General features: G+C 41.9%; 1 protein-coding gene across 1 annotated transcript in view; it reads right to left on the minus strand.

Annotated features, from left to right (window-relative positions):
• DNAH14 (dynein axonemal heavy chain 14) overlaps positions 1 to 27,916 on the minus strand; it is a 354,473-nt gene that overhangs the window by 54,024 nt on the left and 272,533 nt on the right. Inside the window, exons 66-75 of the mRNA XM_032393957.1 lie at positions 27,582 to 27,797; positions 22,635 to 22,865; positions 21,807 to 21,928; positions 19,855 to 20,099; positions 16,416 to 16,837; positions 16,151 to 16,337; positions 9,884 to 10,120; positions 8,094 to 8,179; positions 3,866 to 4,022; positions 2,765 to 2,975 (exon numbers count right to left, since the gene is read on the minus strand). Of these exons, the coding sequence (XP_032249848.1) occupies positions 2,765 to 2,975; positions 3,866 to 4,022; positions 8,094 to 8,179; positions 9,884 to 10,120; positions 16,151 to 16,337; positions 16,416 to 16,837; positions 19,855 to 20,099; positions 21,807 to 21,928; positions 22,635 to 22,865; positions 27,582 to 27,797 (2,114 nt within the window). The remainder of the gene's footprint in view (positions 1 to 2,764; positions 2,976 to 3,865; positions 4,023 to 8,093; positions 8,180 to 9,883; positions 10,121 to 16,150; positions 16,338 to 16,415; positions 16,838 to 19,854; positions 20,100 to 21,806; positions 21,929 to 22,634; positions 22,866 to 27,581; positions 27,798 to 27,916) is intronic.

Here is a 27,916-nt window from a genome sequence, read left to right on the forward strand (position 1 = left end):
TGGGACAGATGGACATTGTGTGCCTCCGGGTATGTGCAGCAAGGAGGACACATCTCTTCGGTGGCATTCCTGCCATGCTGCCTCACCATCATGTAACCATGGGAAAACAGCAGACAAACCCAAACAGATGGACATTTGACAAAGTAACCGGCTCGTCCTTTTCAAAAATGTCCAAGTTATGAAAGAGAAAGACTGAGGAACAATTCTAGAATACAGAGGATTTAAGAGACTCAACAACTGAATGCTACGAGAAATCCTGAATTAGAACCTGGACCAGAACTTTGTCTTTCTTTTTCTGCAGTAAAAGTTATTATTGGGCCAATAGGCTAGATATGGTAAGGTCCTGTGGGTTAGATAATCAATAAGCATGCTGAAGTATGTAGGGGTCAAGTGGCATCATGTTGGCAATTTACTTTCAGTGATTCAGAAAAAGTGGCGTACATACGTACAAACAGGAAAGACAGGACACGGCCAATGTTAACAGCTGGGAAAGAGAGGTGACGTGTGTAGGAGAGCCTCTGTGCTATTCTTGCAGCTTTTCTTCATGTCTGAAATTATTTTTGTAAAATGTGCAAAACAACAAAAGCAAAAAAAAAAAACCCCAAAAACAAAAACAAACCAACACAACAACAAAAAACAAATACAGAATTAAACAGGAAAACAAAAATAATCTAAAATCCCACTAACTAGGTGTAAGTATACATTTTTTCCTTTTCTCTCTTCTCTCTTTTTGGAAAAAGATTTACTTATTTATTTGAGAGAGAAAGAGACAGAACAAGCAGGGGAATGGGCAAAGGGAGAAGGAGAATCTCGAGCCGACTCCATGCCCAGAGTGGAGCCCGACGGGGGGCTCAATCTCATGACCCTGAGATCATGACCTGAGCAAAAATCACTAGTTGGATGCTCAACTGACTGAGCCATCCAGGCGCCCTTCTCTCTCTTTTTCTTTAAATAAAAATATTATGCTGTACGTGCTGCTGGTAGCGTGTTTTTCCTCTTAGCAATATGTTGTGAACATGTTTCCTTAACTCTTAAACGTAAGAAATTTGCTTCACATTTCTCTCTCCCACAGTAGGCTGCTGGGTGATAGTCTTAAACACTTATAGGCTTGATTTGATAAAGAAGTATGAATTTCTCTTAATTATACTCTGATTATATAGAACGCTTTTTTTACACGTTGCTAATTACTCTAAGTCTCTGAAATTCTGTTCTGCAGAACGTTCCTCCAATTTCTTTTTTTAGAATGATACATCACTATCTGCCGTTCTGTTGTTGCTCTCTATCTTAATACACTCTGGAAGGCTGATACAATGTCCATCTGGTCCATACAGTGTCCTGAGTCTCTAGAATGACTCTTGGCAAATCGGCAGGTGCCCTAGAAATAGTTTTTGAATGAACAATGACTGAAGGCCCTGGAAGACATTATTGTGTCATCTTCCAAAGCTTACAACTATTGAAATCATACAACTAGGCAAACTTCATCTTCTAGCTCTCTTCAGTGATGAAGTAAATGTGAAAAAGAAATTATCAAATACTTTTTAAACTGCTAAAAGCCATAGGGTCTGAGAACAGAATGAATGATGCTAATGAAGTTTTTAGAACTTTAAGTCAGGGCAGTTGCATTTTGGTTTAGTTTCCTTGTGGACGCTCACGACATACAAATAGCAGCACAAAGACGACGCGGCCCTTATTTGAGCACACGTGCGAAATCCAGCACCGGCTGCAGCCAGGAAAGCAACAGAAAGGCAAAGCTGGAGAGAAAACTCCAGAACACAACTGGTTACAACTTTACTAACTTAAAACGTTGCTGGGGCGCCTGGGCTCAGTCAGTTAAGCATCAGTCTCTTGGTTTCGGCTCAGGTCATGATCTTGGGGTCGTGAGATGGAGCCCTGCTTGAGACTCTCTCCCCTCCCTCCCCCTCTGTTTGTGCCCCTCCCCCTCTCGTGCATGCTCACTCTCAAATAAATAAATAAAATCTTAAAAAAATAAATAAAACATTGTTAATTATTCACTCAAAGTTACAGCAATCGACTTGCAACCACTTCCACTGCCAACAAGAAGGTTGAGCCTCTGGAAGTTTCTGCCTGAGTGAGCAAGTCTGGGAGAGGCAGCCCGAGAAAAAGCAAGTACAAACTACAGGCCGTGAAATAAATCACCACTGGAAGGAGGGATGTGAGTTACTACATTCTGCTATTTGGAATCATGGAGCATATATTTTTTTTTTTTAAGATTTTTTAAATTTATTTATTTGACAGAGAGAGACACAGCGAGAGAGGGAACACAAGCAGGGGGAGTGGGAGAGGGAGAAGCAGGCTTCCTGCGGAGTAGGGAGCCCGATGCGGGGCTCGATCCCAGGCCCCTGGGATCATGATCTGAGCCGAAGGCAGACGCTTAATGACTGAGCCACCCAGGCGCCCCTGGAATCATGGAGCATATTAAAAACTGTGGTTTAGATCCACAGGGCCAGACGGATGTGTGGCTGTGGTGGGTTCATCTGCGGAGCAGGAGGGCTTGAGAAGCAGAGGACAGAACTGATGAAGGCCATGGAGAGTAAAGACCAGAGAGGTTTTTTTCCCTAAAAAACCAAGGTATTTCTTAGTGCAGTTTTAAAGATCCTGGAGAAAAGAGAACCCTCACAAGAAAGCCTAACTTCCCCTGAGCGGCCAGCGCATTACTTTCTCATCGCTTAAACATGGCCGTTCAGTCTCACCTCACTGGTCTGCTCACTCATCTGATCCCTTACAAATCAGGTAAAGCTCTTACGACTCGATGATTGTGCACAGCCTCGGCATAAACGACGTTGCAAGGTGACAGTTCTGCAGGAAGACCCACTGTGCAGCCCTGGGGAGGGCCTTCATGATGAGCTCCTCTGCCTTGGCAGCCTGGCTGCGGCCCAGGGAAATAATGGTCACGTGACTTGTTCCTCCTTTTAACTCTTGTGCCAATTTCAGGACAGTGTTGGTGAGGTCAGTCCCTGCACAGAAACATGGAAACGTTCACACAATTATAATCTCATTTCATTCCCTCCAGAAAACATATTGCTTGCTTGATTGATTGATTGAGTGTAGGCTCCACACCCAGCGTGGAGCCCAGGGCGGGGCTTGAACCCACAACCCTGAGATCAAGACCTGAGCTGAGATCAAGATCTGTTAACATGTTTAATACTTCCTTTCTTCCATTCTATTGTTTAGAGCGTGGACGTGAGGGCTAGAGCCCTGGCAGCCATTCTGGGCTATGTTTTCAGGAAATGGATAGCAGCTACTAAGAGTGTGTCAGGTGAAGGACAGCTGCTTTACATAAAAGGTTACAGAGGAGGAAGCGTCCACGTGCACGCACTTTCAGGAAGTTTTTTTGCCCAATAGAATCAAAGTCTGAATATGGTGAATTCTGAAGACATTTGATTTAGAGATGACAAAGAACAGAAGATAAGTGAAAATATTTTGCTTAGGGTCTGTGGGGCAAAGACAAGGGGAAAAAGCATTTGGAGTTTTGAGGTACACAAGGGCTGGGTTGGCAGGGCCACCTAGTGTTTTTTTGTTATGTATTATCTTTTCATGAGCCAACGGATTAAAACAGTTAACAAATACAAGGGCCATCCCAACTTTCAGATCAGTAATATGTGTTTAGGAGATATTTTCTGCACAGAAAATTAGCATGGGTAAGTTTTTCCATGGTTATGAATCTGGGAAATTTTATTCTTCTTTGTTCTTTTACATTTTTAGAAATATTCAGTCTTAATATAGTTTAAATAGTTCCTTTTCCAAAATACTTAACTAAGAATAGGAAAATATTTTAAACATAAAAACACCCAACCCAGAACCTACTTGTCTACACCTTCCTCGGAGTATGAGGGTGGCATCTTACCATGGGAGTGAATAAATATTATCGGAGTTCTGGCATTGGATTCTTTATATGACTCTCTCAAATTAATTCCAGTTCTGAGAACATATTCACTTCCCATTTTTTCAGTTATAAACCTTTTCACTGAATTCTTCAAATGTTCTGGTTGAAGAATTTTTATCTAAACAAGAAAGCACAGAAGAGAAGGTAACGTTAAAAACCGCCCAAGGGAATGGTCCCTGTGGCAAATGGAACAAAGCGAGGAAGTGTTCATTATCCACGTGGGTGGAGTTTGACGGAGCTCCTCGTGCTGGGCACGTGTAATGGAGAGTCCGCGCGTGGCAGAGAAGCTGCCACCTTGGCTTGTGGTCCCTCCTCGGAGCCAGGGCCACCCTGTGCCTCCGTCCCTCTCACACTCCGACAGAGATCTTGCCTTGGATGTAAAAATCCCAGTTATGGTCCCTGATGCTGCAAAGAGAAATTTCCCGTGGGCTTCTTCCTGCTCTGCTGGACGTGTCTTGAGCAGGATGAAAATCAGGACGGCACAACCAGAAGGCGACTAACTCCTCCAGGAGTAGCACGAAGATAAATAGCACCGCAAATGGAGTGCGGATCCAGAAAGAACCCTAGGGCTGAACGAGTTTGGAAACTGTACATATGGTAAGTAGAGGCTCAGGGTCCACTGGAAGAAATCATTGCAAATCTTGGAGGAAAGACCTGTTCCATGAAAATTGTTTCATACAAACTACTTACGTGCCTTTTATAAAATGACCATGAATTCTGTCCTCAGCCTCAGAGGCCCCATCATTTAAGGCAAAGCTGAAACGGTGTGTGGATCTGTGTGGATGCCCTAGGTTGAACCATGGGAAACTACCATTTTTACGGGTCAAAAACTGCCAAGTATTGGCAATTTCATTGTTTAACATAATACATGTGATCATTATGTCAAATTCTGCTCTTTTCTCTTACACCTTGGAAAAATGAATCTTGATTTTCTTTGACTTAAATGACTTAGATGAAAATTGGCAGCACACAAAGCATCTGGGGTCTAAGAGTAGAGCTTGCCCAGTGCATCCACTTCATGAAAGCGCTAGAATCAGTGTAAGGCAACGGATGGTCAGGTGTGGTCCCGACACAGCGCCCTGAGAGTCTGTGCTCCCGGACGTGGGTGTGACCGGCTGTCACCATCATGCGGCAGCTCCCTCACTTTATTGACCAATGGAGCAGAGCGATAAGTTTTAACACTGGAGGCGGGGAGAGAAAGCAGGACCAGAAGGAATGGGGTTCTGCTGAGCTCAGTTCAGCCAGCTGCTTTCTAAGCAGCTACGGATAATTCTGGAAATTGTCCTCACGTGCCCTCCCCCGCCCCGGTCATCTTCCCGCAGAGCTGTAGCGATGGGGAGCGGTGCATGGACTGGACCGAGTCCTTGCCCTCACGGAGCTCTGTGCTTTCATCCTGCCCCAGGTGGAGCCTTTCAAACACATTCTAACTGAATCTCTCTTGTGGCAATCTCGGTGTCCGACTTTTACGGGCCAGACCCAGTTTCAAATATTCTAACTCAATTTCTTTGTCATGTGCACGTGACCCTTTATCAGACCATGTCTTCTGACAGTGGGGTTAGAAAATAGGATCGCTCCATTCATGAAGTTTCTAGCTGACAAACTAGAATCATCTGGAGCTTATTGGGGAAGGTAAGATAGCACAGGCTTTAAAAAGTTAATTTTGCTGTTAGGGTAACACACACCGGCTACGTAAAATTCAAATAATACAAAGAACTAGAAATTGGAAAATGGAGGTCCTATTTTCTGGAAAACCACTAGTTTCTTACGCACATACGAGCATTGCTCTGTCTACCCTCCTGTTTTCCACGGCTGGACCTGTGCTACACAGACTGTGACATGTTTATAGCATTTGTCAGTTAGGACAGCTGAAATGTATGCTCCTGTCATGACGAGGCCAATAAGCCACAGGTAGAGAGGGGGTCGCAGGCTGTCTACACTGCCAGGTGGGTAACATGAATTAGAGAAGCAGGTTGGACAGAATGAAAACAATTCTCCCCGGAGGAAAAACAAAGCTGGAACTATGGTGCTTGCTGGCGGCTAACAGTCACCGTCGCTGTGAGGAAGTGATCGCCAGTGGTGACAGACGACCAACCGTGGCTCACAACCGGGGCTCACGACCGTGGCTCATGACCGTGGCTCACGACCGTGGCACAACGGTCCTTGGGGCCGGCACCGCTCAGCTCCAGCTCTTCCTGCTGCCTGCAGACCCAGCACTGCCTGATCTTTTACTTTTTCAATAAAAACTGGAAATATGGATTTTTTGGTGAAATCTCTCAATTTGCAAATTTTGGCTCAAAGAAAAGAACAACACAAACCAAACGTGGACACCCTTGTCTGCAGCAGCGTTATTCATGACAGCCCAGGGGAAGGAGGAACCCGTGTGCACGGCCAGATGAACGGAGGAAGAAGATGTGGTGTGTCCTCAGCCTTGAGCAGGAAGGAGACTCTGACACCTGCTGCCACACGGAGGAGCTCCGAACACCCTACGCCAGCCACGAAAAGATAAATGTTGCATGATTCCACTGCCATGAAGTCCCTGGGATCGGCGACTGGAGACAGAAAGTAGGACAGTATCTGCCAGCGTCTAGTGGGAGGAAGGCACGGGGAGTTATCAGTTCGCAGGTGCAGAGCTTCTGTTTGGGAGGATAAGAAAGTTCTGGAAATAGAGGTGGTGGTTGCACAACATTGTGAATGTACTTCATGCCACTGAATCTCTCAGAATTAAAAGAGTTTATTAGGATTAAATGAAATTATATTTTGCCACAGTAAAACAAATAGAAGACAACTCACTTCAAGATAGAAGTGTACACAGAGTTTTTAAGTCGTGTGTGATATCTTCGTTCTCTTTAAAGACTCTGAAGTCTCGTAAGACAGATCTCCAGAGGTTCAAACCCGTTTGTCTGGTGACAATTTACACTTAAATCATTGCAGAAACAAAACAAAGTGAAATATCTGTAAGCCAGATGCAATTTTGGGGGGCAACCTCTCTCTGGAGTGAATTTTAAAGTGTTAGACAAAAATAAAATTTAATGCAGAAATTGAAGGGTGACCGGCTGTCCGGGCTGGCGTTTGCATGAAGTCAGGGCCGATAGGGGAGAGAGAGGAGGGGTTTCTCCATCCCTAAGCTAGATGGCTGATGCAGAAATAAAAAGAAGCTTTGCAGGCTCATGAGGATGAACCGAGGACGAGGATGGTCTCCCTTGGGAAAAGTAGTGTTACTGCCGGGAACCAGGTTTTACAAACGCTCTGGGTTTCAATCCTGGCTCTGTTAGCGGTCTCGTCTTGTCTTTTTTTTTCTTTTCTTTTCTTTTCTTTCTCTCTCTTTCTCCCCACCTCCTCCCTTCTTCCTTTTCTTTCCTTTCTCCCCCCTTTCTTTTCTTTTCTTCTTTCTTTTTTCTTCTTTTCTTTCTTTCTTTCAGATTTATTTGAGAGAGAGAACAAGCAGGAAGGAGGGGCAGAGGGGCAGCGAGCAGAGAGCCTGATGCGGGACTCGATCCCAGGACCCTGGGATCATGACCTGAGCTGAAGGCAGACACTTCACCGACTGAGCCCCCCAGGTGTCACAGCCATTAGGCAATTTCTAAGCCTTGGCCCCCTAATTCTGTGATGTGGGGGAAATAATCATAGCTCCCCCCCAAGATTATTATGAGGATTACATGAAACAATGTCTGCAAAATGCTTAGCACACCCTAAGCTTTAGCTGTTTTAAGGGGCTCATGACTGACACCCATTTGCATCCCCAGTGGCACCCCCCTTCCGCGATTGTGAAGCAGGAGGAGTCAGGTAAAATATCACCTTTATTAACAGTGGCAGGATGGACGTGCTTCCTGACACGGAGCCCTCACAGGCTGGGTCCGTGCCCGGACCGCTGATGGCGTGGAGAGCAGAGTGTGGGTGTACAGTCTGCAGGAGGTGGACCCGAAGGGACGGGGTGAAGGCACTGAACCACCACTCTCCATCCCTCACAGGCACCCGTTTTCCAAGTCCTCCTCTCTGGGGGGGGCGTGCACAGGGGCAGAGGGGGCCTGGAGTGCCACCTGATCGGAGTGTGAGTGTGCCCCGCTAACGTGAACGGTACTTGAAAAATCCATATATTTTGCTAAAAAAATTTTAAACTTGAATGGTTTAACTTACTGATAAAGTGCTCAAAACATGTAGAAAATCACTGTTTTCTCACAGCACATCTTACCAGAATAAGTCTCTGAAATGCACTGAGTTTCTCCCAGGGGAAATTCACAGGACTACGTACTTCTTCCTTTTCATCCAGAAGTTCAGCTAGATATAATTTAGGGAAAGAAACGGACATGAACAATCAAGTGCCTTGGATCACTGAGAAACACACAATGAAAATTCTCTTATAAAACTCTAAAGTTTGTTTTAAAAACATGTCTTATTTTTAATTTTTTTTAAAGATTTATTTACTTTAGAGAGAGAGAGAACATGCACACGTGTGCAGGTTGGGGAGGGGTGCAGGGGGAGGGAGAGAATCCCAAGCAGCCTCCCCACTGAGCACCAGATGCGGGGCTTGATCCCACGACCCTGAGATCACGACCTGAGCCAAAATCAAGAGTCGGACGCTCAACTGACAGGAGAAGCAGGGGCAGGCCAACACTTTACAACCTGCTCCTGCATGTGTGAGGTTTTTCCAGTGAGTATAAACTAATAACTCTAGAGGTTAGAAAGTTCTCGTCATAATCTACCTATAAAGATATTGGAAATGAGAATCAGGTGGAAATGCAACAAGACTCTCAAATTTTTTTACAGATCTGTGTTTTTAATACTGCCCCCTCTGCAGTAGAGTCTGCAAAGGGGTCCTACGTGTGCATTTCCAACTATCCTGGTGTACCTATCATTTCTGCCTCCTACTACTTCCATGTATTTTCCCCGTGTCTAACTTTAAACACAACGTGGATTACAGAGATAGCTTTTTTGAATAGGGCTAAAATGGGTGTGTTGATCTTAAAAAAAAAAGTCCATGATACACGAAAATCTAGTTACAAATTGATAAATCTGATTTTTCCCCCCGAATAAAAAGATCTTCACTTTACAAAATAATGACCTAGAGAGAAAACTCTAGGGGAAGAGGAGAACTTCTTAGTCAGAACTGGAAATCAGGAAGCTATAAAAGAAAGAAAGTAGATGTAATTGGCCATACAGACATTTCCCCATTGCCTGGTAGAGAGAGTATAAACAAATCCAAAAGTCACTGGCCAATTTTTAAAAATACTTGAACAGGTTGGTATCTTTAACAAAACAAAAAGTTGATTATCTGTTATGCCAATAGGGTTCTTACAGAAGGCCACAAAAGAATGAATAATTCAGAAGAAAAATGGGCCAAGTATGTGAACAGGGAAGTCCAAATGCACTACAAACATCTGAAAAGGTACTTAAACGTGGTGCTAGTCAGGAAATCCAAATTAAAGTACCTTAAAGTTTTCAGATCGGCAAGAGTTAAGAAAAGATCAATACCCCTCTTGGAAAAGGAGAAGTCATGTATTGCTGCTGGAAATGTAAATTATCCCGGACTTTTAAGACGAGCAACCTGGCAGCAACAGTTCACATAAAAATCGTATGCTTTTGGGCACCTGGGTGGCTCAGTTGGTTAAGCCACTGCCTTCGGCTCAGGTCATGATCCTGGAGTTCCGGGATCGAGTCCCGCATCGGGCTCCCTGCTCGGCAGGGAGTCTGCTTCTCCCTCTGACCCTACCCCTTCTCATGCTCTCTTTCTCTATCTCATTCTCTCTCTCAAATAAATAAATAAAATCTTTAAAAAAAAAATCGTATGCTTTTGACCCAGCGGTTCTGTTTCCGGCTGCCCATCCCAGAGACAAGAGCAGAGGAGATGGGTGTAAGGGTCCTATGTTGGGGCAGAAGCTCACAGCAGAGCTACATTCCTGCTGGGATACTGAGCTACGTCAGTAAGTTGACCATCCCCATGCACATTGGTTAGGTTAAATAAAACATCGAATGCTCTCTTACTTTCCTTCGGTGATCTCTTACTCTCCTCCACTGAGGCACTTTCTGGAGGGAAAGGGATGCTCATCAGGCAATAGGCAGCCTGGCTGGTTTTGAAAGCTTCCCACTGGGGCACGTTGGACAGCAGGGATTTGCACAGGAGAGAGAAGGGCTTGAGCTCACTGCTGACATACCGGCATTGTCTCCACTGGGATTCCGACACCCACTGCAGATGCCCACTGCCGCACGTCTCATACATGCCTACCGGAAGAGGGAGAGGGCCGATACCCTTTACCTTTGAGTTACTCATTAAAGGCAGACTAAATAAATATTGTTTTTAAGGAAAAGGGGTTTTACATAAAACTAATTACATAAATGGCAAGTTTTTCATAGTGGTAAAAACACCTAACATTTACCTTCTGAACTATTTGTACGTGTTCATCCATGTTAAGTACCTTCCTGTTGTTGTGAAACGGATCTCCAGACCTTTCCCTGCAAATCTGAAACTCTGCCCCCATGAAACAGCCCTCCCCCGCCCCTGGGCAGCACCACTGTACTCTCTGTCTCTCTCTGATTCCAGCGATTTCGGATGCCTCAGGTAAGTGGAATCACACACATGGTCGTTGTCTCTTGGTGACTGGCTTCTTTCCCTCGGTGTCGTGTCCTCAAGCTTCATCCGTGCTGTAGCAGGTGCCAGGGTCTCCTGCTTCTAAAGGCTGAATGATACTCCCTTGGAACTACACACCGTGTTCTGTGTGTCCCCTGATGGACTCATGGCTTCCACCTACTGGCTATGTGAACACTGCTGCTGGGGACGCAGGCGTGCAGAGAGCAGTCTGAGACCCTGCTTTCAGTTCTTCTGGCTGTATAACCAGTGTGGCATTCTTAGCTCACATGCAAGTTTTAACTTTAATTTTTTGAGGAGCCTCCATACTGTTTTCTGTGAAAGCTGTACCAGTTCATAGTCCCACCAACAGCGCACGAGGGCTCCAATGCCCGCACATCCTCGCCAGCACTTTTTAAATTTTCTGGTTTATTGTTTTGTTTTTTACAGTAGCCATCCTACTGGATATGGTCTTGTGATTTGCATTTCCTGATGATTGAGGATATTGACCATCTGTTCACGTGCTTCATCTTTAGAGAAATGTCTATTCAGGTCCTTGGCCCGTTTTAAAATTGGGTTATTGGATTCTTGTTGAGTGGTCGAAGTTCTTTATATATTCTATACATTATCTCCTTACCAGATATAGGATTTGAAATTGTTTCTCCCATTCAGTAGGTTGCCTTTTTATTCTGTCGATGGTGAGTTTTTAAGTTTGATGTCATTCCATTTGTCTATTTTTGCTTTTGTTGCCTGAGCATTGGTGTCATATCCAAGAGATCATTGCCAAGTCCGGTGTTATAAAACTTTTCCCTTATGCTTTCTTCTAAGAGTTTTATAGTTTTAGGTCTTATGTTTAGATCTTGAATCCATTTTGAGTTTATTTTTGTATTTGGTATAAGATAAGGGTCCAATTTTGTTCTTTTGCACGTAGATACCCAGTTTTCCCAGCACCATTTGTTAAAGACACTGTCCTTTCCCCATTGAGTGCTCTTTCCATCTTCACTGAAGATCATTTGACCATATATGTCTTAATTTCTGGGCTCTCTGTTCCATTCCATTGGTCTATTTATCTGTCTTTATGCCAGTGCCAGGCTGTTTTATCACCACTTCATAATATAGCTTGAAACCAAGATGTATGATGACTCCAACTTTGTTATTTTTCAACATTGTTTTGGCTATTTGGAGTCCCTTGAGATTCCATATGAATCTCAGGAAGAATTTTTCTATTCCTGCAAAAAGTTCTATTGGGATTTTGTTAGGAATTGCATTGAATCTATAGATTGCTTTGGGTTAGTATGGACATCTTAACAATATTAAGTCTGCCAATCCATGAACATGGTAAATGTATTCCATTTATTTGTGTTGTCTTCAATTTCTTTCAGCAGTGTTTTGTAGTTTTCAGTATATGCGTCTTTCACCTCCTTGGTTAGGCTTATTCCTAAGTGTTTTATTCCTTTTGCTGCCATTACAAATGGGATTGTTTTCTTAATTTCCTTTTCATATTATTTGTTGTTAATGTGTAGAAATGCATTATATATGTTGTTAATGTATAGAAATGCATAATATAGAAATGCATAATACAGAAATGCATCTGATGATGTATGTTGGTTTTGTATCTTGCAACTTTGCTATATTGGTTTACTAGCTCTAACAGTGTTTTCATGGACTAGAGTTTTCAACATGTAAGATCATGTCATCTGTGAACAAATATAGTTTACTTCTTCCTTTCCTATTTGGATGCCTTTTCTTTCTTTCTCTAGTGCATTGGCTAGAACTTCCATGCTAAAAACAAGTGGTGAGAGCAGGGGGCATCCTTGCCTTGCTCGAGATCTTAGAGAAAAACTCAAGAGTTTCACCACTGAGTAGGATGTTAGCTGTGGGTTTTTCACAAATGACTTTTATTGTGTGGAGGTAGTTTCCTTCTATTCCCAGTTTGTTGACTGTTCTTAATTACTAAAGAGTTGAATCTTATCAAATGCTTTTTTTGCATCATTAAGATGGTCATGTGGTTTTGTCCTCATTCTGTTAATGTGCTTATTACATTGACTCATTTTCTTATATTGAAACAGCTTTGCATTCCAGGAAAAATTTGCATTTGGTCATGGTGTATAATCCTTTTACTATGCTATTGAATTTGGTTTGCTGTATTTTGTGGAGAACTTTGACATCTATAGTCATCAGAAATATCAGCCTGTAGTTTTCTTTTCTTGTAGAATCTTTGGCTTTGGTATCAGGGAAATGCTGAACAAGCTTAGCAGTATTCCCTCCTCATCATTCTTCTTCTTCTTCTTCTTTTTTTCCAAGAGTTTCAGGAAAATTTGTGTTTATTCTTTTTTAAATGTTTGGTAGAGTTTTCCCGTGCAGCCATCTGGCCCAGCACTGGCATCCAGTGCAGAAAAGAAAAATTTCTTTTCTCTGTTGGGAGATTTTTGCTTACTGAATCAATCTCCTTACAAGTTATAAGTCTGTTCAAATTTTGGTAGATTATACATTTCCACTTCTTCTAGGTTGTCCAATTTGTTGGCATATAACATTTCGTAGTGTCTCCTATCATCCTTTTTATTTTTGTGGCATCAGTTTTAATGTTCCTGCTTTCATCTCTGATTTTAGTTATTTGAGTCTTCCTTTATTTTCTTGTTAATCTAGCTAAGAGTTTGTCAATTTTGTTAATATTTTCAGAAAGCCAGCTATTAGTTTTGCTGATTGTTCTATTTTTTTTAATGCTCTATTTTATTTATTTGTGCTCCACTCTTTATTGTTTCCTTCCTTCTGCTAGCTTTGTAGTTGGTTAGTTCTTTTTTTTGCTAGTTCTTTGAGGTGTCAGGTTAGGTTGTGTATTTGAGACCTGCTTTTTTAATGTATGCATTTATAAACTTCTTAGTACTGTTTTTGCTGTATCCCGTAAGTTTTGTTATATTGCATTTTAATTTTTATTTGTTTCAAGATATTTTCTAATTTCCCTTGTAATTTCTTTGACCTGCTGGTTATTTAAAGGTATGTTGTTTAATATCCAGATATTTTTGGATTTCTCATGTGATACTGATTTCTAGTTTCATTCTGTTGTGGTCAGAAAAGCTACTTTATATGTCAATCATTGTGCTTACTGTTTAGCATAAGAAAAAATAGGAAACCCAAGTCTCTAACTTGAGAGAGTGGTTACATAAGTTTTGGTCCATTCAAATATTGGAATGTTGTGCAGACATTAAAAAGTCTTAAGTATATTTATTGATGTAGGAAGCTACCTTTGACATATTATTAATTTCGAAAAAAGTAAATCTGTACAGCAAAGTCACCTGAAAGAATACACATGAATATTCCTATATGAATATGAATATATGTAAAGAATATATATATGGAGGGAAACTAGTGGAAGGACAACCCACAGAAATATTAATAGTGATTATCTCTAGATTGTGGAATTACATTATTTATTTCTTTTTGCTTATCTGTAGGTTGGAATGGTTTGTTTAATAAATACGTACTACTTGTATAACTAGAAAAATGGAAGCTATTACATTTTTGTTGTTTCTTAAAATATACTGAGGATGTTTTTAGGCTTCCAAGTGCAGTGGATGCCTCATGGGCCGGCTTTTCTGCTGCGTGACCTTGTCTCCTGGTCACAGGTGGGTGGTTCAGGAGTAGAGTCCTGATGGCACTCAGACCCATCCTCCTGGAGACCCGGTGTCTGACCGTGAGGCCCAGGGCCTGAGAACTGCCGGATGTTGGGTTAACAGTGGTCACTGGTTCGTCTCACGTTGGTGCTCGGTTACTCACATTTTCCTTGCTGTTTTCTGAGATACCCCAGAATCCTTCTAGACATTTTAATTTTTATTTTGGTTTAAGATATTGAGTCATTGTTGTCCGTTTTGGCAAGCCCAAGAATCTTGGTAAACTCACAAGAGCATTTATTAACTCAACATTCGTTTACCAAACATCTACTTTATACCAGGCTTTGGTACAAGTAGAAACAAACAACAAAACAAAACTCTCCAAATGTCTGGTATCTGCCAGAGCAATTCTTTGATATTTCCATTCTGACTGAAGTCTTTGCTAATAGTCTCAGAACCACCACCTTTTCTTCCTCAGTGAGAATGTCAGACCACCTTTAGCTTTATATTTTTTGTGACTTAAAATTACAACACAGCACAACAACGTCAACGTACTTCATGCCACTGAACTGGACACTTAAAAATGGTGAAGAAGGTAAATTCTACGTTATGTGTATTTTACCACAATTAAAAAAAATGAATATACTTAAAACTGTACGACACAGGAGGATTTGAACAGATTCTACACGTGGTGATTTCTGCCTAAGCATTTTGCACAAGCATAGTTTTTGTGGTTCAAATTTTCCAGGAATTTTCCTAAGACACTGCAGGTGACTAGAGTGATACAACCTGTCTTCATTGAGCAGCCCATCTCCCAAATAAAACCACCAAAAATCCGGAAGTAAAAAACTCTTATGGAAAGATTTCAGAATGAAGGAACTGCATTTAATATTCCAGTGGGTTTTATTTAAATTCATTTTTTGTTTGCCTTCAGAATGTGTGTTAGATGATGAGGAAATCGTAGACATCTTAAGAAAAGCCAAAATGACTTCAAATGAAATTTCAAAGCGCATCAAAGCAACAGAAAAAGCGGAAAGTCAAATCCAAGAGACGCGCAAAAGCTATCTCCCCATTGCTACCCGAGGTGCCCTGCTCTACTTCCTGGTGGCCGGGCTCGCCCAGGTCAACTGCATGTACCAGTTCTCCCTAGACTGGTTTCGCCAAGCGTTCATTCAAGCAGTAGTCTCCGGAAGCAAAGAACAAGAAGAACCCGGCTCCAAAAGGGAGAAGATGTCTCTGAAGAAAATTCGTGATACTACAAACCTCTCAAAAGAACCGAAGTTAGAAAGTGAGGGAAATCTCTCCCAGAGATTCCACACTTGAACAGTGGAATCTGTTCAAATCCTCCTGTGTCGTACAGTTTTAAGTATATTTATTTTTTTTTAATTGTGGTAAAATACACAACATAGAATTTACCTTCTTCACCATTTTTAAGCGTCCAGTTCAGTGGCATGAAGTACGTTGACGTTATGCTGTGTTGTAATTTTAAGTCACAAAAAATATATGTGAGTAACCGAGCACCAACGTGAGACGAACCAGCGACCACTGTTAACCCAACATCCGGCAGTTCTCAGGCCCTGGGCCTCACGGTCAGACACCGGGTCTCCAGGAGGGTGGGTCTGAGTGCCATCAGGACTCTACTCCTGAACCACCCACCTGTGACCAGGAGACAAGGTCACGCAGCAGAAAAGCCGGCCCACGAGGCGTCCACTGCACTTGGAAGCCTAAAAATATCACTCTAGGTGGTATTTAATCAATGTGTGTGTGCACGTGTGTGCTTGTGCACACGCGTGCATGTCCCTAAGGTCTAGCATTGGGCGTTCAGATTTACAGATTAGGATTACAATAACCATGGCAAATGCCTTCCACTCATTCATTCAGAAATTACTGAGTACCAATTATGTGCTCAACATATAAGGACACAGCAATGAATTAAACGTCACACCTGACCTCAGCTGCTTTTAGTTTAACCCACATGGAAGCACTGACTTGGAGCACCTTAAAAATCTCTCCGTGTTTTTCAGGGAAACATGTTTTTAATGGCTTTTAACAGAACTCAGAGCAGTACCTTTTACTTACTATTAAGTTTGACCTGGGGCATCACACCTTTAATATTTATCAACATGCCAGAATGTAGGAAGAGGTCCCATTCTTCATCCGGTAGGGACCCGATGTCATCACCATTAGCGTTATTTTGCATGATTGTGATGCAGAGCCGGAAGGAGAAGCACAGTTTATGTTGGTTAAATAGAGCTGAAGAGACCACCTAGAGGGGAAATGGAGAGTTAGCCCAGCCGGCCTAGATTAAATACATATGCAAAATTCACATGCAAGGATGTCTCACCTTAAAAATACTTCTTGTCAACACATCAATTGAATTTTTAAGATGTCTCTGGGAGAGATTTCCCTCACTTTCTAACTTCGGTTCTTTTGAGAGGTTTGTAGTATCACGAATTTTCTTTAGAGACATCTTCTCCCTTTTGGAGCCGGGTTCTTCTTGTTCTTTTCTTCCAGAGACTACTGCTTGAATGAACGCTTGGCGAAACCAGTCTAGGGAGAACTGGTACATGCAGTTGACCTGGGCGAGCCCGGCCACCAGGAAGTAGAGCAGGGCACCTCGGGTAGCAATGGGGAGATAGCTTTTGCGCGTCTCTTGGATTTGACTTTCCGCTTTTTCTGTTGCTTTGATGCGCTTTGAAATTTCATTTGAAGTCATTTTGGCTTTTCTTAAGATGTCTACGATTTCCTCATCATCTAACACACATTCTGAAGGCAAACAAAAAATGAATTTAAATAAAACCCACTGGAATATTAAATGCAGTTCCTTCATTCTGAAATCTTTCCATAAGAGTTTTTTACTTCCGGATTTTTGGTGGTTTTATTTGGGAGATGGGCTGCTCAATGAAGACAGGTTGTATTTCTGAATAATTTGGTTAATAGCACACATGCCCCCCATCTCTTCTTTATATTACTTTAGTAGATGGATGCTATTTTCATTATAAGCACATGATAAGTAGCCACTTGGTCATAAGGAATGACCCATCATCCGCATAGACAAGGAGACAAAATTTCCAGAAAATAGCACGTGCATTCTGATATCCTCTATTGTTTTCTATTTTACTAAACAATAAAGTTGGTAATGACCAACGGAATTGATTTCTCATTCCATGAACAGGTTGCAACTTACCTTTTGAAAAAAAGCACTGCTCTAGAAACAGAATAATTCTCTCCTTTTCAAACATTCAAGACGGTTCTCCTATTTCCATTATAAACTCTTCTATTTTATGAACATTCCCATTTTCCTCAAGTGCTTTTGTTAATGATACGATTTACAGACTCCTCACTATCCTTGATGCTTACACCACACACGTTAGTTTGAAAAGAGTCCTCTTAAAGTGTGGTATTGATGTGGGAAACAAAGGCAGAAGGAGATGTAGACACCATCAAATGTCCTTATAATCTGCAGCCCATTGCCAAGTATTTGAGGCAGGCTGAGCATAAGGTTCCTCCAGGAAGCTCCGACTGTCTTCACTGTCTACAAGTGAATGCCTTGCTAGAGGGAAAAACCACCTTGTTTTGACAATAGCAAGGCCTCCAGTGTCCTGAGGATCTTCTTTAGCATATGAAAGTCCTTTGGGAACTTTTCTTATTTTTACTTTCCACAACCACCAAGGTATATAACCAGTTGCTCCTCACAATCCCAGGACAGCAACTCTTTCTGCCCGCGGATCCCATCCCCGTGCTTTAATAAAACCACCATTTTGCACCAAAGATGTCTCAAGAATTCTCTCTTGGCCATCGGCTCTGGACCCCATCAAACCTCACCAAAAACATTTAAAAATTACATCCATATCAAGAACTAAACACAGCTTCATATCATCATTGTAAGGAATTATGGGAGTATTACATTCCATGACCTGGATACCATATTCTGATTGATTTTACTGAAGATTTCTAGTAATGTTGGGACCTTGGCTGTGGGCTACTTCTGAGTCCCCACCCACCACACCATTGCCCACAAGGAGTGGGCGGCCACCCTAAAGATACACTATTTACAAAGAGACAGTAAGGATGATCTACTTTACTAAAACTTGGGAAAAGGGAGGAAAAAATATGTACCAAATCGAGGAGTCTTTTTATTTAGTTTTTTTTCAAGAACAATTTATATTATAACCACTATTCGTAAAAGGTTAGTCTTTAAAAAAAATCTTATAGTGTGATGGGTGTTATCATAAACAACTTTCCATTTGTCTCATTAAATCTATCTTTTGTCCAATTTAGGCAAAAGTTACAGCCAAACATGACATCTGTCATACAGTGGTTCCTAGAACAGGAGAGGCTATACTTGTGAGTCTTGTTAGACCAACAGTCACCTCCTGTGGGTCACGTCATCCCTAGGTGTCCTGGTTTTGCTCCCTAAGGAGTGATCAGCTGCTGATTCATTCCAACTTCCCAGAGAAACAGATGTGACAACCTGGTCAACGCAACCTCGTCCTAGTCTTGTCATGAACAGAAGCATGGCTCAGCTGTGTGTTACACAGAAATAGTGTATTAGGTGTAATTAAAATAGGAAGGAATACAGTCAGAGCCTTAAGAGGGAACTAAAGTATCGGAGAGACTTTCAAGCCCCACTGAGTCACCAGTTAAGAGAGAATGGCAATCCACCGCTAGATAAAAAGTATTTGATCACAGAGGAGTCAGGAGCTGCGATACTGTATATATAATAGGAAATATACAGGAGGCCTTCGTCCCCATCTCTGGCTTAGAGTGCTGAATATCCTGGGGATGAGAGGAATAAAGGCATCTTTTGTTATGTTAATTAGGTGACTTTAGTCTCCATCTAAGGGTGGGGTGGTTGACAGGACAGTGACCCCCAACAGAGGCCCCGCATCCATCCTCCACATCTCGCCCCACGCATCTCTTTCACCTGGCTGTTCCCAGTTCATTCTTTCAGAAGAGACCAGTAATCTAGTGAGCAAACAGGTGTTGTCCTGAATTCTAGTCTGCTAGCGAACTAATCAAACCTCAGGAGGGGCTTTGCTGGAACTTCTATCTGGAGCCCATGTGTGGGGAGGGGCAGCCTTGTCCGACTGAAACCTTAAGGGGTAGATCGGGTCAGAATGGAGTTGAATTGTAGGACACCCACCTAGTGTCTGAGCATTGTTATTAGCATGGGGGTACCTCATCCTGCATGTTGAAACTGGATATCCAGATCCACTTTTAGGAGCAGATAGGTCAGTGTGCCCCCAGGAACTTACAGTGCTTTAGATTTAGTTGTTTAGAAATTATATTGTTAAAATTTAAAGACTATGGTTTGTGTTGAAGAGGAAAATAATTTCTACTGCTGTTTTAATAAAACACCATATTTTAATGGGACACATATGAGTAAGTCACTGGATTCTGTCCTGGTATATTTTAATTATTAATACTTGGGGAAAACCTCATCTTTTGGTCTCTACAATCTAACTTGATACATATAACAGATGTCAGATATATGAGGGAGTGGCCTCCATAAGATTTTTCTTACATCTTGCATGATTATCTCGTGGCCAATGTCATACAGTATAATGAGCTAAAGCAGAGGTAGGAATGTAGGAACATCAACATCCACAGTGTTTTAATTTTAGAAATGGGGTGTTTCCACCCATATTAATCAGTTATCTGGTGAAAATGCAGATCTGATATTTTGGGTACCAATTCAGAATGTGGTTCTTAGAGCTTTCATTCCGTCCTTCACAGAGGTACACAAAGGTCTCCTAACATCACTAAAGACCTGCACTAACCTTGTGCGTTCTGCAGTACATTCAACGTTTTTTCCTCTAGTTCTTCAAGGGTTGTAGCATCGAGGGAAATACTCTCCAATAGTTGGAGACGTTGATTTTCTAAGGAAGGAACTTCATGAGTTAATATGGTAGATAGGAGCTCTTCTTGCAAACCTTGGAATGTTATGGTGAAGTTGATCATTGTAACAAAGTTATACACTGATGGAGGAAAATGGGGGTTGTCTATTTCTGTAGATATGTATAACCTAAAGAATGAGAAAGGCACCCGTTAGTCAAAGGGTCTGTAGAGGAAAAAAAAATGAAACTAATTAAATAATGGAAAAAATATTTCTCCTGGAAGTAAAGAAGGTTAATTTTTAGTGTAGTTCAGCCTTGTACACAGAAGAGGCTCTTGCTTTACACCGTGTGAATACGTTTGCTATTTACAACTTTAAGAAATACAAGATGTCCCCACTATATCTGGTGAAACATTGGGACAGAGGAAAGTAAAGTGCTAGCTAGTAGGAGCTTTGACCCGCCATTAGATGATTGTCAATACTGTGGTTTTTGCTGTGAGTGAGTGAGAGCCTGGTGGAGGGTGTGAGTAAAGGGAGGACGACCTTCCCTAAAGGGACCACTGCTGCCCGGAGAGTAACCTGGGTGGGAGGCTGGGGGGTGGGGGAGAAGGAAGCCAGGAGACTGGTTTGTGAGTGAGTCTGGAGTGGGGTGGTCCGGGGTGGGAGGGAGGGTCAGGAGTGATTCTTGACCTTGCTTAGTCTCCCCAGCAACTCAGCCCAGCAGGGACAGCTCCTCGTTCCATTTTATGAAGAGAGGTTCAATAAGTCGCTCACATCCCGTGGCCACACAGTGACAGAGTGGGGAGCCGGGTCCTGTCTGCCCCCCACAGGGGTGCCCTCCACCACCTCCTCAAACACACAATCGAACATGGGCACCAGGTGGGCAATTCAGCAAAATGTTACATCATTAGCCTTCCTAGAGCTGTTGCTCAAGCAATAATGTTCAGGGAGAAAGGAAGAACCGTGTCCTGCAGAACGCTGCGCCCTGGAGAGTGTTTGTCACATTGAAGGGGTGTCATGTCCTTGGAGGAAAGAATCCTGTTGGTTTAGCCTAGCGCTTTTAAGAAGTATGGGGCCCTTTCTTGAGTGACACCCTAGAATGTTGTTCTGAGGAACATACTTTGCAAGAAGGAGGGAGGCTGGGCGAGGGGAGTCCAGGCTGTGTAAGTGTGGTGAGGGGCAAGGCTGTGGAGCCCGGCCCAGGGGCAAGGACCCACCGACCACGCAAGCACTCAGAGTGTTAGGACCCCTGTAAGGCAGTGGAGTGCACCGGCTGGGCACCAGTAAACCCATCTTCCAGCTCCCCTTGCTGACGACTCGCTCACACAGTGAATTCAAGGGCAGAGTGGGAATTATATTTTTGTGGTAAGTAAATCTGACTCTATAAAAGAGCTTTGTGACGTTGGCAAGGGGGGGAGGTAGGAAGGTGGGGGTTGCATTCCGGAAGGTCCCTTGCTGCTGGGAACATGGATACAATGTTTTTATCAGCCCACGCGGAATCTCTTTTTGCTCTGGATATCCAATATGGATTTTGTTTTTTAAAGCAGCAGAAGGTTTTCCTGCTGAAATAAAATGTTAGGCAAACAGATCAACTGGAGTTCTTGTTGATCAAGTGGGGCCAGGCTTTGTACACCTTCTGCGGACTCCCCCTGGACCTGTGGGTCTTATCAGGAACAGCATGGAGAATGCTGGTTTGGAAAGCTTGATAAACAGAAGTCAGTTCTCTATTCCGTGTGCTGATGAGGGCAACCGGACACGCAGACAGACAAAACGTTCACAATGCAACCTCACTCTTTCCTCCGGGAGAAGCTTACCAGTATGGAAATACAGGCCTTCAATAGTATTTGTCTTAAAAAATATGAACATTTGACTCAATTTCATAGGGAGAGACTTTACCTAAATTTGGAATTGTATTCAATCTCAGAATCATCAACCCTTATGAAATACTGTCCTCTTCTCTGATGGATATCCTTCTTCAAAATTGCCTTCAAACTTGGAGCTAATGTTTCAGGGAGATTCTGAAAAACCCAACAGACATAAATAAAAAGCTCATCTTATAACAAATCAATCAGTTAAAAAGACAGAGCATTTAAAAAAATGTATATCTGGGGCGCCTGGGTGGCTCAGTCGGTTGAGCGTCTGACTCTTGAATTTAGGCTCAGGTCATGATCTCAGGGTCGTGGCATCGAGCCCCACATCGGGCTCTGTGCTCAGCAGGGAGTCTGCTTGCGATTCTCTCTCTCTTTACCTTTGCTGCTCCCCCTCCCCCACTCTTTCTTGTCTCTAAGAAAAATAAAAAGTAAATTTTTTTAGTATTTGGACACCAAAGAAAGCCTGATCTGAGAGAATTGAACATTGAAAAGTCACTGTATTTATTATTTTATTATTTTTTAAAAAAGATTCTACGTATTTTGAGAGAGAGAGAATGCATGCGCAAGGGGGGAGGGGCAGAGGGAGAGGGAAAGAGAGACTCTCCAAGCAGACTCCCCGCTGACTGCGGAGCCTAACACAGAGCTCGATCCCACAACCCCGAGATCAAGACCTGAGCCGAAATCAAGAGTTGGATGCTCAACCGACTGAGCCACCCAGGCGCCCCTGTTTATTTATTATTTTTTCCCTGACAAAGTTACCTGTAACTCAAAGCTTTTAGTTTCTATGCTCGGGGCACACAGTGTATATGTCAGCTGCATGGAATTAGGGAGTGAGGCCATTCTGCCCAAATACCTGCAAGAGGACACTCCCTCCTGTTTTCATAGCATTTTCAATTGTTTGGATGTAACCGCTGTCCTTGATGGAGAGCTCCTGTAGCCGGGGCCCTTCCATCTGCCGGATCCAGTTGTACGCCTGCTTGTGCGGGTCAATCAGCAGCGGCCACTGCAGGCCGTTCTTGATCAGGATGGCGTTCTCGGTTGAATACTGACCAAGGGGGAGCCCCTGAGAATGCCATCGGCCGATCTGGAACGAGAGCATTGGTACCTTACGGTTTCATACACTTGTTCACATCTTCAGGATCCTACAGGGTCACTGCCTTTAGAAAAATCAAATACTCTTTAAAAGGACGAAGGAGATGAACAATTTAAAATGCTGGGATATGAAATTTTGGTAAGATGAGTAATTATTCACTAAGTGACATTTTTCTGTTCATCAGGAAGGACAAATGCCCATCACAACAAAGATGATATGGGAGAGAGTTAAGAACTGTTCCCAAGGATCTTGGGCTCGAATGCACACATGAGCCATGGAAGAACACAGAATGATACAGAGGTAATTACAGTTCCTCTGTTGTACACCCACCTCCTGCCGAGCACACACGTATGTTATCTAGCTCATTTGTGACAACAACGCTCATTTCTCGGGAGGAGGAACCGGGGTCTGCCCATGGTCATCCTGTTGGAGGAAGATGCAGACCCAGGGTTTGACTCAGACGCTGACTCCAAGACTGATAAACTTCTCATCCTTACAGAGTCTTTGCCTGCAGCTCTGACTTCAGGGCAGTACCAGCAGGTTGGGAGGAAAAAGCCAGGAAGGCTCATGGAGGTCAGAGAAGGAACAGGACCCGGGGATGGTCCAGTGAAAGGTGGCAGAGCGTCCCCGGAGAAGCCAAGGATACATGTCAGTTTTTAAAGGAAAGTAGTATTTTGTCTAAGCCTGTGAAGAACTGCATGCTCTTGAAGTCTACACAAAAGGAAACCGGACAGGGGATGAAGAGTCCTGAAACCCAGGAGTAGCTCCGTCTGCACAGGTGCAGGAGAACCAAGGTCAGTGCGGGGAGAGAGACAAACTTCTGACCCAAGAGTTTCTATTCTAAAAAAACCAATCAGGGGGCGCCTGGGGGTCTCAGTCGGTTAAGCAGCTGCCTTTGGCTCAGGTCATGATCCTGGGGTCCTGGGATCGAGCCCTGCGCCGGGCTCCTTGCTCAGTGGGGTCTGCTTCTCCCTCTCCCTCTGCCTGTCCCTCCCCCTGCTTCTGCTCCCTCACTCTGTCAAATAAATAAAATCTTAAAAAAAATCATTTTGACTTCCATGCTTTTCTTTATTGTTTTATCAAAGTCCTAAATGCTCTAATTTCATTTTGCTAATTTTGAAACTTTAGATAAAGGCAATCTTCAAGATATTCCCTTTTCTGTCTGACCTCATCTGTGTTGTTTTATAACTGTATTTATTCATTCTCACTGCTGTATTTACGAACACACCTAGATTTATTTATCCATTCTACTGGTGAGGGCATTTAGAGTATTTCTCAAGTTTTGGGCTATTATGAATAACGCTACAATGAACATTCTTTTATATCCTTTTGATCAACTTACATATGCATTTCTTATGGATAAACACCTAGCAATGTTGGTCATGGGTTTTTTTTTTTAAGTAGGCTACACACCCAGCATGGAACCCAACATGGGGCTTGAACTCATGACCCTGAGATCAAGACCCAAGCCAAGATCAAGAGTCGGATGCTTAACTGGCTGAACCACCCAGGCACCCCAGGGATGTGTATTTTTAATACTTGTAGCTAAAGTCAGTTTTCTAAGATGATTTTGGCATTTTATATTCTCACCAGCAGTGTATGAGAATTTCTGTTACTCCATATCCATGCTCTTAAAATTATTAGTCTTTCAAATGTTAGTCCTTTTGGCTGATGTGTTACCGTATCTCATTTTAGATTTAACTTTCATTCCCCTAATGAATAATAAGGTTAAGCACCTTTCAACTGTTTATTGGTGATTTTGTGAGCCGCCTGTTCAAGGTTCTTACCCACTTATTTACTGGCTTGTATGTCTTTTGCTTACTGATTGGTAGTAGTTCTTTTTATTGCAAATATCTTCTTCTATTCATTGACTTCTCTTTGTATCTTCTGAGTGCTGTCTTTTGATGAACAGAAAGTCTAAATTTTAATGTAATTCAATTAATGTTTTCCTTTATGGTTAGTTCTGCTTAAAAAATCTTTTCTTGGGGTCATGAACATATTCTCTTAAATTATGCTTTACTAACTTGCCTTCCACAGTTAGGTCCACAATTCAGTTGCAATTGAATTTTTATATATGGTGTGAGGTAATGATCAAATTTCTTTCTTTTTTCTTTCTTTTTTTTGCTTCTGGATATTCACTATTTATTGAAAACACTACCCATTCCTCACTGCACTACGGTATCAGCTTTGTCATAAATCAGATGTCCACATACGGGTGGGTCTGTTTCTGGGCTCTGTGTTCTGCCCCATTGGTGGTGGTGTTTGTCCTGCACTGGGACACAAATGGATAAATAATTCCACTGTCCCAACTAAATGTCCTAAATGTCGATATTTGATACAGCAAGTCCTTCCACCTTGTTCTTCATCAACAATATCTTAGACACGTTGGCTCTCTGCCTTCTCTTTTAACTTTCAGAATCAGTTTGTCAGGTAAGCACATACCTGCTCCCCTACCTGCTGGAATGCTGATTGGGATTACACTGGATCTACAGTCCATTTGGGAAGAATTGGCAGCTTCAAGATACTGAGTCCTTTAGTTCATGAACATGGCATAACTCTTCACTTATTTAGGTTTCTTAAAATTTATCCCAATAGTTATTTTATAGTTTTATTTCTGTAAGTTTCACACAACTTCTTGACGGATTCATTTTGATGCTATGATAAATGGTATCTACAAACATTGTGCACCCTGTTTGTTGTTGGTGTAGAGAAATGCAATCAGTTTCTGTATACTGACTTCAATTCCAGAAACATTGAGAAACTTTACTAAACTTTTATGAATTCTCATGATGTATCTATAGATCCTCTTGGATTTTCTAGGTACATATCTGCAAGAATTTCTATTTTTTGTTTTCTTCTTTTCCAATCCTAATATCTTTTTCTTGCCTTACTGCACTATCTAGGATCTCTGCTAGGGTGTTAGATACAGTGGAGACGGTGGATATGTTTCTAGTCTCAAAGGAAAAGCTTTGACCAATGCTTCATTTTTTCAATTCTGATTGCTTCTCTGACCTATGGTTAGTTTGGGAGTGTATGTCCTAATTTCCAGAAATATGGGGATTTTCAAAGAAGCTTTTAATTATTGACTTCTAGCTTAGTTGCCTTTTGGACAGATAACGTACTCTGTGATTTCAGTCCTTTGATATTTGTTGAAACTTTTTGTGGTTGGTTATATGGTCAGTTTTGGACAGTGTTCTACATGTGCTTGCATAGAATGTGTAGGTTTCAGGTGTAGGCTGCAGTGTCCTGTGTATGCTCATTAAGTCTGTTTGCTGATTATGTTGCTCAAATTTTCTCTATTCTTACTCATTTTTGTGTTCTTTTTCTATGAGTTATAGGAAGAAGTGTGTTAAGATCTTTCACTAAGATTGTAGATTTGTCCATTTTTATCTATATTTCTTTTAATGTGTGCTTTAAAATTATTTGAAGTCTTATTAGTAGGTACAAATTCAGAATTGATAAAACATTCTTGGAGACTTAAACGAATTCTTATTGTAACATAAACTTATTTAATTCTAGTAATCCTTTTTTGCCTTATAGTCTATTTTGTCCTTTTTTGGTAATCTGTGGTAAATTTCCTCCCATTTTTTTTTTTACTGTCAACCTTTACGTTTTAGATGTGTCCTTTCTAAATAACTTATGGTTTCTGTTTTATGCTTTGGTTTATATTTTTATATGGTCTTAGAATCTTACCCTTTTAAGTGGACCTTTTAGACCACTTACATCTAATGTAATTATTGATATATTTGGGTTTAAGTTGGTTATTAGCATTATGAAAATGAGAAGCCAGTATTTGCTTCTGAGATTGGATGGTCAGTTGAAGTTGGGTTATCAGTGGGGGAATCAATCTAAAATTACTCTTTGGCGGGCGCCTGGGTGGCTCAGTTGGTTAAGCGACTGCCTTCGGCTCAGGTCATGATCCTGGAGTCCCGGGATCGAGTCCCGCATCGGGCTCCCTGCTTGGCAGGGAGTCTGCTTCTCCCTCTGACCCTCCTCCCTCTCATGCTCTCTGTCTCTCATTCTCTCTCTCTCTCAAATAAATAAATAAAAAATCTTAAAAAAAAAATAAAATAAAATAAAATTACTCTTTGGGGATGAATAAAAAAAAGGTGTATTTCTTTTTTATCCCCTCAACATAGATAGATAGACAATAAATATTTATTGATAAATGTGAGGTCTATGTTTTTGGCTCTTTCTAAGAATACTACCTGTGGCTCAGTAAGTTCACCTATTTTACTTTTTTTTTTAAAGATTTTATTTATTCATTTTTAGAGAGAATGAGTGAGCGAGTGTAGGGAGGGGGAAAGGGAGAGAGGGCCTGATCCCACAACCCTGAGATCATGACCTGAGCCAAAATCAACAGCCAGATGCTTAACCGACTGAACCACCCAGGCGCCCTGAGTTCACCAATTTTATTAATGAAAGGGGCTTCTGGGACAGAAACTGGGCGAGGCAGTAGGATTACAGTGAGTAAGAGGATTTTCTGTGACTTTTGCCCAGAGGATGATAAATAAGAGATGTAACTAGCTGCAGCATTAGAACTATTATTTAAAAAAATTTTTTTAAAGACCTGGAACAAATTACAGTATTTTCCTTTATCAAAACAATTTGGGGAGAGGATCCCAGTTTAAAAAAAAAAAATGCATTTACACCCAAAATTCAAATCAACAACAGCCACTTAACTGGATAATAGAAACATGTTACTACCTCGTGTTTTTGTGCCATGACTTCAATTAAGGAAAAGTTAGGAGACAAAGAAATGTTGTTTTTAGGGCAAAGAGTCTCCCATTTGTTCACAATTAACTGGCGAAATTCTGCTGTTAACACTCCAGTGTAGACAATGCACGCTGCAGAAATAAGTATGTCGCCCAAAATTCCTTCCAACTTCTTGTCTATTTGATTGATTGTTTCTTGCCATCGAGTCTAAATGTTAAAATAAAAATGAGTTCTTGTTATTTGACATAAAATATACTATTATGAGACATTTAAGATATTCATGGTCTCCAACTTGGATCCAGCATTGCTATTACTATTACTGTTCT

The sequence above is a fragment of the Phoca vitulina genome, unplaced genomic scaffold (assembly GCF_004348235.1).
Source record: "Phoca vitulina isolate PV1807 unplaced genomic scaffold, GSC_HSeal_1.0 scaffold78, whole genome shotgun sequence".
Taxonomy (NCBI): domain Eukaryota; kingdom Metazoa; phylum Chordata; class Mammalia; order Carnivora; family Phocidae; genus Phoca; species Phoca vitulina.